Source organism: Ovis aries, chromosome 15 (assembly GCF_016772045.2).
Source record: "Ovis aries strain OAR_USU_Benz2616 breed Rambouillet chromosome 15, ARS-UI_Ramb_v3.0, whole genome shotgun sequence".
NCBI classification, from domain to species: Eukaryota; Metazoa; Chordata; class Mammalia; order Artiodactyla; family Bovidae; genus Ovis; species Ovis aries.
In genome coordinates this window covers 46,933,621-46,951,618 of record NC_056068.1, presented here as the reverse complement: position 1 = coordinate 46,951,618, position 17,998 = coordinate 46,933,621, and the positions used below count along the sequence as shown (strand labels likewise).

The following is a 17,998-nucleotide window of genomic DNA, read 5'->3' as shown; positions in this document are numbered from 1 at the left end:
AATATTAACCCATTAAGTATGTTCAGTGGATACATTTATTTATCTATAATTATTTATTTACATTTAAATATTTTTGGATCATAATATTAAATATGTATATACATTTTAGGAAATATATCCAATGTCTAGTAATATTTATGATGACTGTCTTTATGTAAATGGAATTATTCATTTTGCTTTAGTTAGTGCTCATTGATTTTGCACCATCTTGTGTTCTTATTTTTAGTTCATCTCTTGATTAACCAAAGTATGCTGAATAGGTGTTGTAAAACTCATGAAGTATTGTATATTTAAAGGTTGTTTCCCCTTATGCCATTATGTTAGAAAATTAAAATCTTGCAGGTTCAATAACTTGTTTTCAGATCGAAGCTATTACAGATAAAGCTTCTATGAATATCTGTGTGCAGCCATGTTTTTAGTAAAAAAATTTTTTTTAAATTTCTTTTTGGTAAACACCTAGGAGTATATTGTTTGGGTCATATGATAGGCATATGCTAAACAATATTTTTAAAACTACAAAACTGTTTTCCAAATTCTTCCGTTTTACATCAAGGTAGCAGGGGCTTCCCAGGTGGCACTGGTGGTAAAGAACCCACCTGCCAATGAAAGAGACATAAGAGACTTTGGTTTGATCCCTGGGTCTAGAAGATCCCCTACAGGAGGATGTGGCCATCCACTCCAGTACTCTTGCCTGAAGAATCACCATGGACAGAGGAGCTTGGTGGGCTGCAGTCCATGGGATCACAAAAAGTCAGAAAGGACTGGGCGACTTAGCACACATGCACAGCAACATATGAGAGTTCTGATTGCTTCACATCCTTGCTAATATTTGGTATGGCTAGTCTTTTAAATTTTAACAATTTTGATTATAATCATATCTTGTGTGGCTTCAATTTGTATTTCCCTAATGACCAGTGGTAGTGAGCATGTTTTCATTTGTTTATTGTGCATTCATAATCTTTTTGCAAATAGTTATTAAAACTTTATCTTCATTTTTAAAATTGAGCTGTCTTTTCATTATCGGCCTGAAAAAGTTCTTCGTATAGCCTGCATGCAAATCCATTGTCTGATATATATGTTGCAAGTATTTTCTCTTAGTCTGGAGCTTGGGTTTTTTATTTTCTTAGTAGTATATTGTGAAAAAAAATTATATCTCTATATATTTTAAAAAGTCCATACAGTCAGAAAGGGACTTTTGGAAGTCAGAGGAGCAATGAAATTTTAACACAGGCCCATCTCACATTGGCCCACTCAGTCTCTGAAACTCTTTTGTGGTTTTTTCCAGAATGCATAATTGGAATAGATATACTTAGCAGCTGGCAGAACTTCTTCAAGGAAGGTCAGTCTTTTGTTCTATCTAAGCCTTCAACTGATTCAATAATGTCCATCCATACTTTGGAAATCCCAGATTTCTCTATGCAAACAGTAATGTTTAAAAGATTCTCAGTAAATATGTGCCCTCAGCTTGGGTAAAACTATGGGCTTCCCAGGTGGCAAGGTGATAAAGAATCTGTCTGCCAATGCAGGAGATGCAGGAGACATAGGCTCAGTCCCTGCGTTGCAAAGATCGCCGGGAGAAGGAAATGGCAACCCTCTTCAGTATTCTTGCCTGGAAAAGTCTGTGGACAGAGAAGCCTTGTGAGCTAACATTAACCATGGGGTTGCAAAGAGTCAGACACCACTGAGCACACATACACAAGTTGTCTGAACATTTTCTGGTGGTTCACAACAAAGATGAAGTTCATTATACACAATTGATAAAGCATCCCAGGAGTTGTGCCTAAACATTTTCAATTTCTTTCTATGCTTGCCTGCTATATCTGTTTCTTTCTACCGCTGTACTTTATTTACCTTGATCTTAATTACAGCGTAAAATGAGTGTATCCTGTAAAGCCTTATAAGCCCTTTGAGTTGTTTTACTTCTGTGTAATTGCTTCAGTTGCTATTACAAAGCATGAAATTTAATAAAAAATTATGTCTATGTTGTTCGTTGATTTTTTTTTTACATTATAATTATTTTTTTCATGGGAACCAACTCTACCAGGGAAGCAAAAAGGTCTGTGTTCAGATTCTTTGATTAGTTTTTCTGGAACTCGTATCTTGCAGCATTGTCTATTTAGACCCATTACAGCTAAGATAGTTCTTGGCAGCACAACGCTCCTCTATCATAATTAATGAATTCTGTATAGAAAGACTATTTAATACTACTTGAGTTGCATTAAGACTTAATTCTCAAATGCTGATTTTAATATCTGTTACAGAAATGAATTATACCTAACTATTAACAATAAAACTTAAATTTTGTCTTGGGACTAATAATTGCTCTGTAAATTTAATTCCAATTTGATACTGCATATAAATAAGGAAATACTGATAGCTTACAGTGAATGATGTTGGATTCATGATCTCCGAAGAAAATTTAGCTTCAGGACCAGGGACCAGGTTTGATCACTCAAGAGATTTTGTGTATCAGAGTTTTATTAAAGTAAGAAAAGGGATGAGAAAGCTTCTGACATAGACATCAGAAGGGGGAAGGAGAATGCCCCCCTTGCTAGTGTTAGCAAGGGAGTTCTATACTTTTTAATCAGTTATTACAATAAATCAAAAGAATGTCTCAAGGCTACAAAGATCTTACTAGACCCACTCCCATAATTTACATTTTAAGATAACAGGATTAGCCAAAAGATTTTCAGGAAAGAGAAACTGTCCTCAAGCGGGATATATTGTTGTTATATAATCCTCAGTACAGAGTTTAAACTGAGTTGTTTTTTCTGTAATCATCAGTTCCAGGCTTAAAGGAAAAACGTTGTATGTGACTAAGACTCAGGAATGTAGAGAGGAAGAAAAAATTTGCCCTTTCCTCCTTCTTGAGAATTCCAGAACCCGATCTCCTCCTTGAGAGCCCCAGACCCCTTTCTCCTCCTCAGGAACCCTGAGCTTATTAACCTGCTTAGGAATTAACTCTCTCAATATGATATCTCAATATGATATTTAATATCATATTCTGTAAAGCATATTCTCCATTAAATCTTAAGGACACTTTAATTTTAAAGGATGGAAAACAAAATTATTTTAAGGCTCTTTTCAAATCAAATGTTCAGAGTCAAGCTTCTTTAAAATGAAATATTGTCACCACCTGATTTAGGATCTGCTTTGTTCTCATCCCATAAATAATGGGGTTAAGAGCAGGGGGGATGACCACATATAAATTAGCCAGGAGGATGTGGATATAATGTGGACTATTGTGTCCAAATCGATGAGTCATAAAGGAGAAAAAGGCTGGAGTGAAGAAAGCTAAAATGACACACACATGGAAACCACAGGTGTGAAGAGCTTTGAGTCTGGCCTCCTGGGATGGGAGTCTGAAGACAGCATGTAGAATCTTCACATAAGATATAGCAATCAAAATAACATCCAAAAGTATCATAGAAATAAGGATTAATCCAAACAATATATTGACCTTTATGCTGACACAGGCCAAACGGGCAATGCCCATATGCTCACAGTAGGTGTGGGGTATAGTATTATGTCCACAGAATGAAAGCCTTAGAAGGAGGGATATAAGTGGAAAAACAAAAACCAGATGTTTCAACATTCCTATTTCCACAATAATACAGGTATTTCTGTTGGTGAGGATTGTGTTATATCGAACAGGGTGGCAAATGGCAACGTAGCGATCAAAAGCCATGGCTACAAGCATGAATGTTTCAAAGCCTGTAAACAGATGTATGAAAAACATTTGAGTTAAGCATCCCCCAAAGGAAATCACACCTAGGTTAAACCAAAAGATGCCTAGCATTTTGAGAATAGCAGCTGTGGACAGGCCCAGGTCTGTGAGAGCCAAGATGGCTAAAAAATAGAACATGGGCTGGTGAAGACTGTGTTCAGTCTGGATGACAAAGAGGATGGTAATATTCCCAAGGAGGGCAATCAGATACACTATACCAAATGGAAAGCCAAGCCAGACTTGCATATTTTCCAGTCCTGGAATTCCCAACAACAGGAAAGATGAGGGGTGAATCCATGAGTTATTGGCTGGAGACATATCGGCAAAGGCTTTTGATGGTCACACTCCACTCATTTGAAGGAATCTTTAGTTCTGCATATGGCTTCCCAATGCCTCATCAATATTGCTAATACTGCAGCAGAACAATAAGATATAAGTATGCACACTTTCTCTAGAAATATGGAAGAAAGAGCATGTTATTCCACAGACTTCTCTTCATCTCATTTACTTTCATTGTTATATACGGCACGTGAAGGAGACTATTCCTTAAGAAATGAATGGATATTGAGACATTGGACAAGATAATCTAAATTAGTTTTAGTGAGAAATTAGACCAAGTCAGTTAATATAAGATTCTATACTAGGCTCTAACTTTTTGAAATGTTAATTATAAATTGAGAGAAGATACACACATTCATATCCCACTGATAAATGATTACAATTTGTGAGCATTGGCATTATTATAGATTTCAGAAGCAGCCTTTAAAACCATTTGCTTAACTAGAAATATTACTCTAACATATGCCCTTGGGGGTTTCCAGTTGAAATCAATGAGCTTTCCCCCCCAGTACTTACTGTGACATATATTTCTTTCTCAACATGCTATGAAAGTAGCACTGACATAGGTACACTGCTGCTGCTGCTAAGTCGCTTCAGTCGTGTCCGACTCTGTGCGACCCCACGGATGGCAGCCCACCGGGCTCCCCCGTCCCTGGGATTCTCCAGGCAGGAACACTGGAGTGGGCTGCCATTTCCTTCTCCAATGCATGAAAGTGAAAAGTGAAAGTGAAGTTGCTCAGTTGTGTCCGATTCTTCGCGACCCCATGGACTGCAGCCTACCAGGCTCCTCCATCCATGGGATTTTCCAGGCAAGAGTACTGAAGTGGGTTGCCATTGCCTTCTACCATGTATAAAATAGATAGCTGGTGGGAAGCTGCAGCATATATAAGCATATATATTTTTTGCTTCTAAATTTGTGTTATTTCTTACTTTTGTCATCAATATATGAAGACATGTGCTTTATTCTTTGAAATAGAACCTTCCCTTATAAGGTCACTGACTTCACAAAATTCAATGCTACAAAATTAATTTTAGATATAAAACCATCTCTCTTTTAGCAAGGTTGACTCAAGTTTAAAACTCTGACAATGCTTCAGGCTCCCCATTTTTCCCCTATTTTCTTGCACCAACAACCTGGTCTTACTTCATTTCTAAAACACCTATATCATTATTATATTGTCATTGTTATAAGAAGGAAGAGAATAATTCTAAAATAATAACATTATACAAGTATTTAAAATTATCTCAGTCTCACAGGGAAATTTCAAATAAATTATATTACTTGGTATTCAGACATGGGAAATCAAGACTGATTCTGGTTCCTGAGTAAGTGGATTTCTTTTTTTTTTTAATTGGGGGCTAATTACTTTAAAATATTGTACTGATTTTTGCCATACATTGACATAAATCAGCCATGGGTGTTCATGTGTTCCACATCCCGAACCCCAGTCTCACCTCCCTCCCCATCCCATCCCTCAGGGTCATCCCAGTGCCCCGGTCCTGAGCGCCCTGTCTCATGCATTAAACCTGGACTGGCGATCTGTTTCACATATGGTAATACACATGTTTGAGTTCTATTCTCTCAACTCACCGCACCCTTGCCTTCTCCCACAGAGTCCAAAAGTCTGTTCTTTACTGTGTTTCTTTTGCTATCTCGCATATTGGGTCATGGTTACCATCTTTCTAAATTCCATATATATGCATTAATATACTGTATTGGTGTTTACTTTCTGACTTACTTCACTCTGTATAGTAGACTCCAGTTTCATCCACCTTATTTGAACTGATCCAAATGCATTCTTTTTAATAGCTGAGTAATATTCTATTGTGTGTATGTACCACAACTTTCTTATCCATTCATCTGCCAATGGACAGTCACATTGCTTCCATCTCCTAGCTATTGTAAACAGTGCTGTGATGAACATTGGGGTACAAATGTCTCTTTCAATTCTGGTTTCCTCGGAATTCCTGGGTAATACAGTAGTTCTATTTCCAGTTTTTTAAGGAATCTCCACACTGTCATAGTAGCTGTACTCAAATACAAACTTGAGTTTGCATTCCCATCAACAGTGTAAGAGGGTTCCTTTTCTCTGCATCCTCTCCAGCATTTATTGTTTGTAGACTTTTTGATAGCAACCATTCTGATCAGTGTGAGATGGTACCTCATTGTGATTTTTTTAGTCTGAATCGCAGGTGCAGGTCTTAATCCTCAAAACAAAACTGCTTTGTTCCAGTCACCCAGCTCTCTGACCTTCTGGTATTCCCAGCGTTCTGCCCAAATGTGCTTATTTTAGAACTAAGCAGTCAGTCCTTCATTCTTTTTCTTGTGCTACATTAAATTTGTGGTTAGCAATCTCCAGTTTCTTCCAATTACTCTTCCTTGTTCCGTACTACCTCTTGCAAATTTTAACATAATTGGTCTAAATACACATTTCTAAAGAAGAGGGAACCAAATATGAGTGTGTTCTTAATTATAATCTGTGAAAGACAGATTCTCTTCTCTCTTTGAAGAGAATGAAATAGTATTAATAATAAGAGACTTGACCTTTTCTTTGAAGCTAAGGAAGTTAGGGGACATCACAGTACACTGTTCCCTTAAGGTTTTAGGAATCTTAGAAGATTCTAAGAATAAAAGAAGCATGATCCTTTAAGAGAAAAGATAGGAAGCTAAAGTCTCTAAATATCTAAATGTATCTGTTGTAAGGTATATACATCAAGGCTGATATGAGGAAGAGAAAGAAGAACCAGCATCATCCTCCCATTAATCTCCCAGGTCTTTTAGTTACTCATGCTCAGAAAGGCTTCATGGAACTCAGTGTTGACTTGTTATATTTCTCTCCCAGGACCCTTAATTCTACTCCATAGCTCTCTGTATGGTTATTTAATCAATGTCCAAGTCCCCATGTAATTGTAAGCTTCATGCAGAGTTGCATCAGAGGCCAGGAAGTGGTTTTGTTCATCATTATTTCTCTAGCACAGGATTTGGTGGAAAGCTGAGACTCAAAACATTTCTTTTACAAAAAGACTGAATGAGTAGGCAATTATTCATTTTGACTCCTGGTGAAAAGTCCTCATGTTAGAAGAATGGTAACAGATATCACACAGTATATCTGGCAGTTAAGGATAGAGAAATGAAAAAGAAAACCATAATCCTCAAAAACGGTACTCTGAGTACATAAGAAAGAGCACTCTGATCAGAGGCTTTCCTGATAGGGAAGCTATCAATGGGCCTGTGATGTAATAAAAAGAAAATACAAGGAGGACATTCTAGAGAGAATTTTATAAAAGTTATAAAAGCAGGTGATCATGACAATCAAAAATAGGAAGTAGAACGTAACTGGTAGATTTGTTCATGCATTACTTGTTCTCCCATGGGACCTCCTGACTATTTGGCTACTCAAACACATCAGTAAAACATCAATAATATAGTTTCATAGTGGTACATTTTCCAAAAATTAAAGTTAATCAGTCTTTTGCAATGTCAACTTGTTTTCAACATAAAGTCATAATTTATATTAGAGTGCCTAAACAGAATTGTACAAGGGGCAAAAGGTGATGCCAAAGACTTGTGAGACCTTAAATCAAAACTTCCTGAATAAGGCAACAGAAATAAATTAAAAGTAAAAATAGGGGGGAAATTACTGCAAAACAGTCTCATCCTGCATGTCACCTATCTAAAAGATACTTATTCACTCTAAAAGATCTTTATTCCTATGTACAATGAACAACAAAAGCTCAGTAACAGTGCTAAAACCAGAAAGATGTTCAATCAGGTATTCTGCAGTCCTGGATAAAGGAGTACCTGTCTGTAAGATCAAAATTATTCTTTTGCACAACACTGAACCAGCCTAGTTCAGAAGCAATTGTTATATATCAGATATATTTCAACTCAAATGAGATTCGCCTTTCCATTCTATACCAAATAGAACAGGTGGGTAGCTAAATAAATAAATAAATACATGTTCATAATTTGGGAAAGAGACTATCATCTTACTTTTTCTAAATTTGACCCTAAAATGTTTTTTAATTTTAATTGGAGGATAATCACTTTACAATATTGTGATGGCTTTGCATACATCAACATGAATTGGCCTTAGGCACACATGTGTTCCCTTCCTCCCAAAGCCCCCTCCCAAGTCTCTCCCGACTCCATCCCTCCAAGTTGTCATGGAACACCAACTTTGGGTGCCCTGCATGATATGTTAAACTCCCACCAGCTATCTATTTTAAATAAGATAATGTATATGTTTCAATGCTACTCTCTCAAATCATCCCAGCCTCTCCTCCCACTAAGCTAAAGTGTGTTCTTTATGTCTGTGTGTATGTACAGGGCATCAAAGGAGACTCTAATGTTTTTTTAAATGATAAATAAACTGGAAGAGCAAGTAATGATTGAGTTCTACAAATAGCTACTTTTACAGGAAAGAAGAGATATGATTTTAAAAACTGATTATTTTTCAACTGTTATGTGTTTTTGTGTGCTCAGTTGCTCAGTCGTGTCCAATTCTTTGTGATCCAATGGACTGTAGCCCACCAGGCTCATGGGATTTTCCAGGCAAGAATACTGGCGTGGTTTGCCATTTCCTTCTCCAGGGGCTCTTCCCAGCCCAGGGATCAAACCCATGTCTCTTGCATCTACTACACTGGCAGGCAGATTCTTTACCAGCGGCACCACCTGCTAGTGTTGTGTGTTTTCTGTACAGCTTATATATTTAATGCTAAAGTAAACAGTGAAAGTGGTTCAGTCATGTCTGACTCTTTGCAACCCCATGGACTATACACTCCGTGGAATTCTCCAGGCCAGAATAACGGAGTGGGTAGTCATCCCCTTCTCCTGGAGATCTTCCCAACCCAGGGATTGAACCCATGTCTCCATCATTGCAGGTGGATTCTTTACCAGCTGAGCCACCAGGTAAGTCCATTTAACACTAAACTTGCTTGATAATATGGAAGACTAAATCAAGAATGAATATATTTGTAAACAAGGAGTCTTATGTATATAAATCAGCATGGAAATTTCATTGTATGCTTTTAAGAAACTACAAACTATTTGGAATCTGAAAGTAATTAAACATATTGAGGCTCTTTATCATATGTTGGTTTGATTTGAAAAAAATTTTAGAATGTCTACTTTTGGATATTAAATACCAAGTAATATTTCAAAATAACCTGTAGCATGAAAAAGTTCAGTAGAATTAAACTAAAAGAGAGAATTAGAAATGGGAAGGAGGGAGAAAGAGATACAGAAAAAAACAAAGAAGTCAGAATATGTGAGGGAAAGGGACAGAAAAGATCGAAGAGGAAGAGAGAGAATTTAGCAATATCATAATGAGTTGCTTAGTTGAGCAATATCATAACGAGTTGCTTAGTTGACTGTTTAGCTTCTTCTTTTTAGTCCTCTTTTCATGAAAATTAGAAATACTTGTACAAAAAAGTAATAAAACACTAAAATACACAGACTTACCTGCAATTCTATCAATTAGAAATAAGAATGTAAAAAAAAAAAGAAAGAAGAATGTAAAATATTTTGGTTTATCTCCTCCAAATTAATTTCATATGTAAAGTTAGTGAGGGGGTTAAATCAACAGATTCAAGTCCAAACTTTCCTAATCTATGTGTTCAAATGCATATAGCCACAGCTAAGCCTCCACCAACTTACCAGCTTCAGGAATAGCCAACGTTAAAAAAAAAAAAAAAAAGTACAATCCAGACTAATAAATGTGCTAAGCATGTCTCAGCACTGTAACTGTGGTCTAAAGAGTAAAACTTATGAGAATGGAAAATTTCCTCCCAGACTGGGAGTAGCTACTCTTCTGGGGCTCCACAGTATGAAAGCATCAAAGAAAATGAATTCACAAGTTCTTACCACAGGTTTGAAGGCATAAAAAAGGACATGAGCAAAGGAAGCCTTTGGGACTTTCAAGTTTCTCCCTGTAGGTTCCCAATTTCAAAGTATTTCTAATTCTCTAAGAACCCAATAGTTCTAATTATTCCCTTGCCGTCAGTCCTATAAGAATAATACCTGAAGCAACCTATGATTTTTCTATCTGGTCCCCCAAGGCTGTTATATTCTCTAATTATTGTGACATTTTTTTTTTCCAGTAAATATCTTTGCCATGATCTAGAAGTCAAGTAGCCATTGAACACTTATTTAAAATTAAGAATGTCTATACTTCTTGGTGGCCCAGTGGTTGAATCCATGCTTCCACTGTGAGGGGTATGGGTTCCATGCCTGGTTAGGGAACTAAGATCCCTTTTGCCACATGGCCAAAAAAAGATGAAGTATGTGGCCAGATTGTTTTAGTCTGTAAATCTTTTCCCCATGAGGCCTATATTCTGGTTGCATGGACAATACTAACCACAAGATGTTGTTGTTTAGTTGCTAAATCATGTCTGACTCTTTTGCAAACCCAGGGATGGTAACCTGTCTGGCTTCTCTGTCCATGAGATTTTCCAGGCAAAAATACTGGAGTATGTTGCTATTTCCTTCTCCAGGGGCTCTTCCCTACCCAGGGATTGAATCCTTTGTCTCCTGTTGCGCAGGCAGATTCTTTCTCCCTGAACTACCAGGGAAGCCCCACTAACAACTTATAAATGTGCAAATAATTAAGTTTAAGTTGTACAGTGTTAAATTTAGAGCTACAGAAACTCAGAGAACTTGTATGTTTTCTATGCTTTCTAACCTAATTTCCTTTAGAAAGGACTTGGAAGATGGCGCAATAAAAACTACAAGGGAAAACATAAACTTACATTACTTGTGGACATTACAGAAGGATTAGGCACTGTGTCTAGCCTGCATAAGCATAGAATTATGAAGCTGACTCTCTTCAGAGACAGAATAAAGCAGTTCTAACAGTTGGCATTGGCTCATTGGACTGGCAGCAATATCTTGACCATGACAATACCAACTTAACATAAGCAACTTTTCAAGAGATGAACATCAGACAAAATCACTCTATGTTTGTGATGATGGAGTGAACTGGGGTGCAAAGGATAGCTTCCTGAGATACTGCCAAATAGTTTTCTAAAATGATTTTACCAATTTACCATCTCACCAGCAAGGTTTGAGGATTCTAGTTGCACATATTTGGTACTTTGGTGGTTTAGTCGCTAAGCCATGTCTGACTCTTGCGATCCTTTCACTTTATCCATTATGGTCAGTATGTAGTGGAATTGCTTTGTGATTTTATATGCATTTCCTTTGTGACTAAGAAAACAGTGCATCTTTTCATGCTCACTAGAAATTTGGACATCTTCCTTTGCAAAAGCCCCATACAAACACTTTGCTAAGTTTTCTAGGTGGTAGTGTTCCATTTTCTTATCAATTCATAAGCATCATGTATATATTATTTAATTTGAGGCATTTGGTTTGTCTATTCTCCTTGTTATTTATTTGATAAAATATATATGTTTGATATGCTTTATTTGATAAAAGATGTTCTTAATTTTAAGAATATATTTCTCATATTGTTAGCACATATATGTGTATGTATTGTGTCTTTATGATCCCTTCTTTTTGGAAAGTTATCTGTCCAGAAGTTGTATGGTTTTCCCTTTCAAGTTTACATGTACAATTCATTTGGAGAGGATTTTTTGTATAATGTAAGATAAACATCAAAATTCACTGTTCCTTTCTGTGACTCTCCAATTTATCCAATATCTTTTCAAAAATATCATCTTTGTTACTGTACTACAATGTTATCTCTCCTATAATTCGTACAAACATGTATCTGTGGGTCTGTTTCTGAACTCTCTATTCAGTTTCATTGGACTGGTTTTCTTTTTTTTAATATAAATTTATTTATTTTAATTGGAGGCTAGTTACTTTACAATATTGTATTGGTTTTGCCATACATCAACATGAATCCGCCACAGGTATACACGTGTTCCCCATCCTGAACCCCCCTCCTTCCTCCCTCCCCATACCATCCTTCTGGGTCGTCTCAGTGCACCAGCCCCAAGCATCCAGTATCATGCATCGAACCTGGACTGGCGTTTCGTTTCATATATGATATTATACATGTTTCAATGCCTCTATACTTGCACCAAAACAATACTCTCCAAATCACTATGCTTTATTATAGGTCTTCACTACTATAGCTTTAGAACAGGTCTTGTTGTTTGTCTGTATGTCTTCCAATATAGTTCTTCAGGAAGAAAATTGGCTATTCTTGGACACTTTTCATAAATATGATACTATTCAAGATAGTGTAGATAATGCTGAGATAATACCCACTCCCTCCCAAATTTCAGTGTTTAAAGAAATAAAAGGTTTAATTCTTATTCCTACTACATGACTAATACAAGCTTTGGGAGTGGGGAGGGGCTCTATTGTAGTCACTCAGGGAGTTATTCTGACAAAGGTCAGAATTTTATGACATGACATCTGAACAAAAGCCTTCAGTGAACACAAGAGGTGGGAGAGAAAATGAAAAAGTACACAATTAGTCTTAAATATTTCACTAAGAATTGACAGATGTCATTTCTACAAATATTTTGCCATAGCAAGTCCCATGGCCAAGTCTAACTGCAAGAAGGTTTACACACGTGCTGCTGCTAAGTCACTTTAGTCGTGTCCGACTGTGTGACCCCACAGAGGGCAGCCCACCAGGCTCCCCCATCCCTGAGATTCTCCAGGCAAGATTTACACACATAAACCGCCCCCCCACCCCATGATCCTGGAAGAAAAAGAAAACTTGGAAATGTCGGTAAGCAGAAGGAATGCCTAACTTAAATGTGTCAAAAAATATTTTTTAATTTTCATCCTTTGACTACTGAAAAACAAATTGGGTAGCTATGTGTTCTTCCTCAATATCTTCGAGAGTTTTTTTCTTACTGTGATGATTTTATCCAAAGGCTCAATTTGCTACATAAAGTGTTCTAAAGTTTTTTATATTTACTTATATCTGAATATGATAATATTATTTTTGCTTTTTAATGTGAGCTCCTCTGATGTCTATTTGGATGACTAAAAGTTTCTTGCCTGTCTAGAGTCAGAAGATTCTGAATATATAGGCTAGCTTGACTCAATTTATCTGATATCTGTTTATTAATTTGCCTGAGTATGTTCTTTTGGTTTGTTAAATTTTCTAAATACAAAAGATTTAGCAGTTGCTATGGAGTTTTTTTTTTTAGCAAGTATGATATATGCATACCTATGTTGTCCTGTTTACAACAGTTTTGCTAAAATTAGCTTTAAGATTTAGAAGACAATATATATTTTTAAAATTTCTCTATGATGGTTTCTCATCATGCAGTAAAATGTCCATGCTCATAAGCTGATGAAGAATCAGAAGTAAAAATTTCTGAAGTAACTGAAGTAAAAGAGATAACTGTGGAAGACCCTCTTGAATGCAGTTTCATATGACACCTCCTTTATGGACTAAGTCAATAATTTTTGTATGATTATTCTAGAAAGTGAAAAAAGCCAAATATATTTCTAGCTTTGCTTGGTATTCTTCAATATATTGGTGCAATATTTGTAATATTTATTGGATATTATTGCAAATTTTCTAGAAGGCTCCTCCCAAAATAAAGTAATATACAATCCTATAACAAAATGTTCTTAGCCTTAATAGCCTAATTTTCCTACCATGGGATTCTCAGGACGTAAGACTCTCCCTTTCCATCTGTCTATCACCAGTAGTCACATACAACTTAGCATGTGTTGAAGTTCATAAATATTTATTTCAGTTCACTTCAGTCACTCAGTCATGTCCAACTCTTTGTGTCCCCATGAACCACAGCACGCCAGGCCTCCCTGTCCATCACCAACTCCCAGAGTTTGCCCAAATTCATGTCCATTGAGTTGGTGATGCCATCCAACCATCTGTTCTCTGTCATCCCCTTCTCCTCCCACCTTCAATCTTTCCCAACATCAGGGTGTTTACAAATGAGTCAGCTCTTCGCATCAGATGGCCAGTATATTGGAGTTTCAGCTTCAGCATCAGTCCTTCCAATGAACACCCAGGACTGATTTCCTTTAGGATAGACTGGTTGGATCTCCTTGCAGTCCAAAGGACTCTCAAGAGTCTTCCCCAACACCACAGTTTAAAAGCATCAATTCTTCTGCACTCAGCTTTCTTTATAGTTCAACTCTCACATCCATACATGACTACTGGAAAAACCATACCCTTGACGAGATGGACCTTTTTTGGCAAAGTAATGTCTCTGCTTTTTATTATGCTGTCTAGATTGGTTATAACTTTCCTTCCAAGGAGTAAGCACCTTTTAATTTCATAGTACTGAATGTATTTTTCATAATTATGCACTGTTATTCTTTATGTGGGAGAAGGCGATGGCATCCCACTCCAGTACTCTTGCCTGGAAAATCCCATGGATGGAGGAGCCTGGTAGGCTGCAGTCCATGGGGTCATGAAGAGTCAGACATGACTGAGCAACTTCACTTTCACGCACTGGAGAAGGAAATGGCAACCCACTCCAGTGTTCTTGCCTGGAGAATCCCAGGGACAGGGGAGCCTGGTGTGCTGCCGTCTATGGGGTCTCACAGAGTCAGACACGACTGAAGTGACCTAGCAGCAGCAGAAGCATTCTTTATGTATCATTTTTCTTATTATTATTATTATATGTTGCCCCAAGACTTGCAGAATCTTAGTCCCCAAACCAGGGATCAAACCCATGCCCTTGACAGTGAAAGCACAGACTTCTAACCACTGGACCACCAGGGAATTCCCTATTTCATTTCTAATGCATGGTTTCTCATGTTTCCCTATGGTGAAAATCATGATCATAATTTGTTATGGAGAATTTTATGACCCATCATTTACTCATATAAAAATGCAAATTTAAAAAGTAACCACATCATAGAACTCACATAGGAAATGTGTTAATATAAGTAAATTTTCTAGAACAATTAATACTAATGATTCTAAGTAATATCATTATTATTATTTCTAAAATCCTGCTACTGATTTTATTCTATTGCTTTCACATTTCCTCTGGTGATCCAGAAACTACTGTAATTTTAAAGCTACCTGCCTTAGCAATCTACCTTCCATTACCAACTGAATTTTCAGATGAATATTCAACTATTCATTTGAAAACTTTCAAATAGGGTAACTGTTTCACAGGGCAATCTTGATCCAACAATCTAACTATAAACAGTTTTCAAAAGATATAATCCTTACAGATGATTATATTATCATCAATAAACTCACTATTGTTTTTAAACTAAAAGAATTATGGACAAAGGAATGTCGTTACTGTTAATAATCACTGTTGAGGCTCCCTGCCCTCTATCTTTTTGGACAATAACCCCGTCTAATAAGCATATGGAAAAATATGAACTGTTAAACATTCTAAGGCAATTGATGGTTAACCTTTTTTTTTTTTTTAAACTTCCTCAAAACTCGTTCCCGAATTTGCTTAGTCCTGATTCCATAGATTACAGGATTAAGGGCTGGTGGAACAATCACATATAGATTGGCTAAGAGGATATGGATAAACTGAGGAATGTTGTGGCCAAAACGGTGTGTTAAGAAAGAGAAAAATGCTGGTGTGAAAAAGGTTAAGATAACACCAATGTGGGAGCCACAGGTATTGAGAGCTTTGAACCGGGCTTCCCAGGAAGGCAGGTGGAAGACAGTATAGAGGATCCTGATATAGGAAAGAGTGATAAGAAGTACATCCAATAATAAGATAGCCATATCCCCAAGACCAAATAATATGTTGACTTTGATGCTAGCACAGGCCAGACGGGCAATGCTCATGTGCTCACAGTAGGTATGAGGGATGATATGATGCCCACAGAAGGGTAGTCTCAGGAGAAGAAATATCAGTGGAGCCACCATGCACAGGCTCCGCAGAATAGCAATGCCTGCAATAACGCCAATGATTTTGCTGGTGAGAATCGTGGTGTACTGAAGGGGTTTACAAATGGCAATGTACCGGTCAAAGGCCATGCCCACCAACACAATGCTTTCCATGGCAGTGAAGAAGTGGATAAAGAACATCTGGGAAAGGCAGCTTCCAAAGGATATATCTTTGAGGCTGAACCAGAAGATGCCCAGCATTTTGGGAATGGTGGCCGTGGATAAACCCAGGTCAACGGAGTCTAATATGGCCAGGAAGTAGTACATGGGCTGGTGGAGACTATGCTCAGTCTGGATCACAAATAGGACAGCAGTGTTCCCCAGGAGTGCAACAAGATACACAAAGAAAAAGGGAAACCCAATCCAGATATGCATGTCTTCTAGCCCGGGATGCCCAACAAAAAGAATGAAGAAGGATGGAACTGGGTGTCATTAGGCATAGACATTTTTTCTGCCACAGTTATTCTGCCCCATCGTTTCTGCCACAATTTTTCTGTTGTCCATATCAGAAACAATTGTTGGTTTCCAGTCAGTGATACCTCCTCCATGTCTCCATTTTTTCAGATTCCTGTTAAGATGAAAAAGAACATTTTAATCATCCTTTGTTTCTATTTAAAAATAATATAAATAATTTTTGTCAACAATACTGATTACATCAAAATTGCTAACAAACTGAATGTTCTCATCACACAAAAAAAGTCTATGTGATGTGAGGGGAGTGATAGCTAAAGCTATGGCAGTAGTCATATTGTGATATACAAATGTATCAAATCAACACTTTGTATACCTTGAACATAACACAATGCTATGTATCAATTATATCAAATTTTTGAAAGAGGAAACAAGGTTAAGTACACTCCCACTCCTTATTTTTTGCTAGCCTCTCCTGAGCATCATATGGTACCAGGAATAGAAATTACCTTACTTTATTGCCGCTTTCCCTAATAAAAACTGAAATAAACAAGAGAGGGCAGAATAATATCCTCTGCACAGTGAAAATTAAAAATCTAGAGTATAACCAGAAATAAGTGGAAAGAATAAAATTCCAGAGTCTATGTATGTGATAGTGTTCCATATATTTTTTGCTTAGGGTGTATGGTGATTTCTTTGGTGTTTGTAATCTCAACTATTGCCATATTAGGGAATCTAAAAACCCCTCAAAATATAACGTGCATAATCCTGTGTGTATGTTCATGCATTTTTCTGGTGTTTATGAATAATAGATGGTCTGGTTTTTTAGGGCAGAAGAAACAATTTATTTTTATTTACACATATAAATGAAAAATTCTACCACATAAAAATTAATTTTAAAACTTCACAAATAGATGAATTGCTGAAGAAGAAACAGAACAAGAAATTTCTATGTCTTATTTTAGAAAATAAACAACTCAGTTCTCATCATAATTTTTTAAAGTACCCATCAATTTTGGAAAATAGATAATATAGAAAGGAGGAAAATACTTGACAGAGTATTCTAGTTATGATGAAACATGAATTGAGAGATCATACTAATCTAAATAAGCCTATCATTTAGATAGTTCATAAGTCAACACATTCAGTAAAGACATTGTCCAGATACAGCCCAGCTGAGGAAGCAGAGATTAAATATTCTGGACTAGGCAACTTTCAAGTATATTTCTACCTTGTAACCGTGGGGAGAGGGCAGAGCATTTTAGATACCCTAAATCTTACTTTCTAACAGGATTCTATCCTGGCGGTCATGTCTTTATGGATACCTTCCTTATAGTGACATTTAAAAGAATTATCAAGTGACTTTGTTTCATAGCACTCATCCAGAATACATGGGAATTCTGAACTTAGTTATAATAAATAAATATTTGAAGCAAAAAGGAAGATTTGTGGGAAAAACTAGTTGTATAGAAAATGTGGACGTTTGATGTGTGCAATTGTATGGAAAGTTTTGATTCAAATTTAAGAATATTCAAATATTGAGGGAAGTCAAAGCTGAGAAGCGTCCATCAGAGATAAATGCACAAGAAGGTAAATACATCTGTTGACTTTGACCCATGTCAAGATTTGCTGTGTCCTTTACAGCCTATGAAGACTAGTAAAAATGAGAGATAATTTGATACTTTGGGAA

At 36.7% G+C, this 17,998-nt stretch overlaps 2 protein-coding genes across 2 annotated transcripts; both read right to left on the bottom strand.

The window, feature by feature from the left end:
• Positions 1 to 3,103: 3,103 nt before the first annotated feature.
• On the bottom strand, positions 3,104 to 4,045 carry LOC101115824 (olfactory receptor 52E4-like). Its single transcript, XM_012096567.3, has one exon. The coding sequence runs from the start codon at positions 4,043 to 4,045 to the stop codon at positions 3,104 to 3,106; it is 942 nt and encodes a 313-aa protein (XP_011951957.2).
• An 11,339-nt stretch (positions 4,046 to 15,384) lies between these two features.
• On the bottom strand, positions 15,385 to 16,349 carry LOC101115569 (olfactory receptor 52E8). The gene is given in 2 exon segments (XM_004016631.4): positions 15,385 to 16,289; positions 16,292 to 16,349. Coding segments are annotated over 2 exon segments (957 nt in total). The 5' UTR covers positions 16,344 to 16,349.
• Positions 16,350 to 17,998: the final 1,649 nt, after the last annotated feature.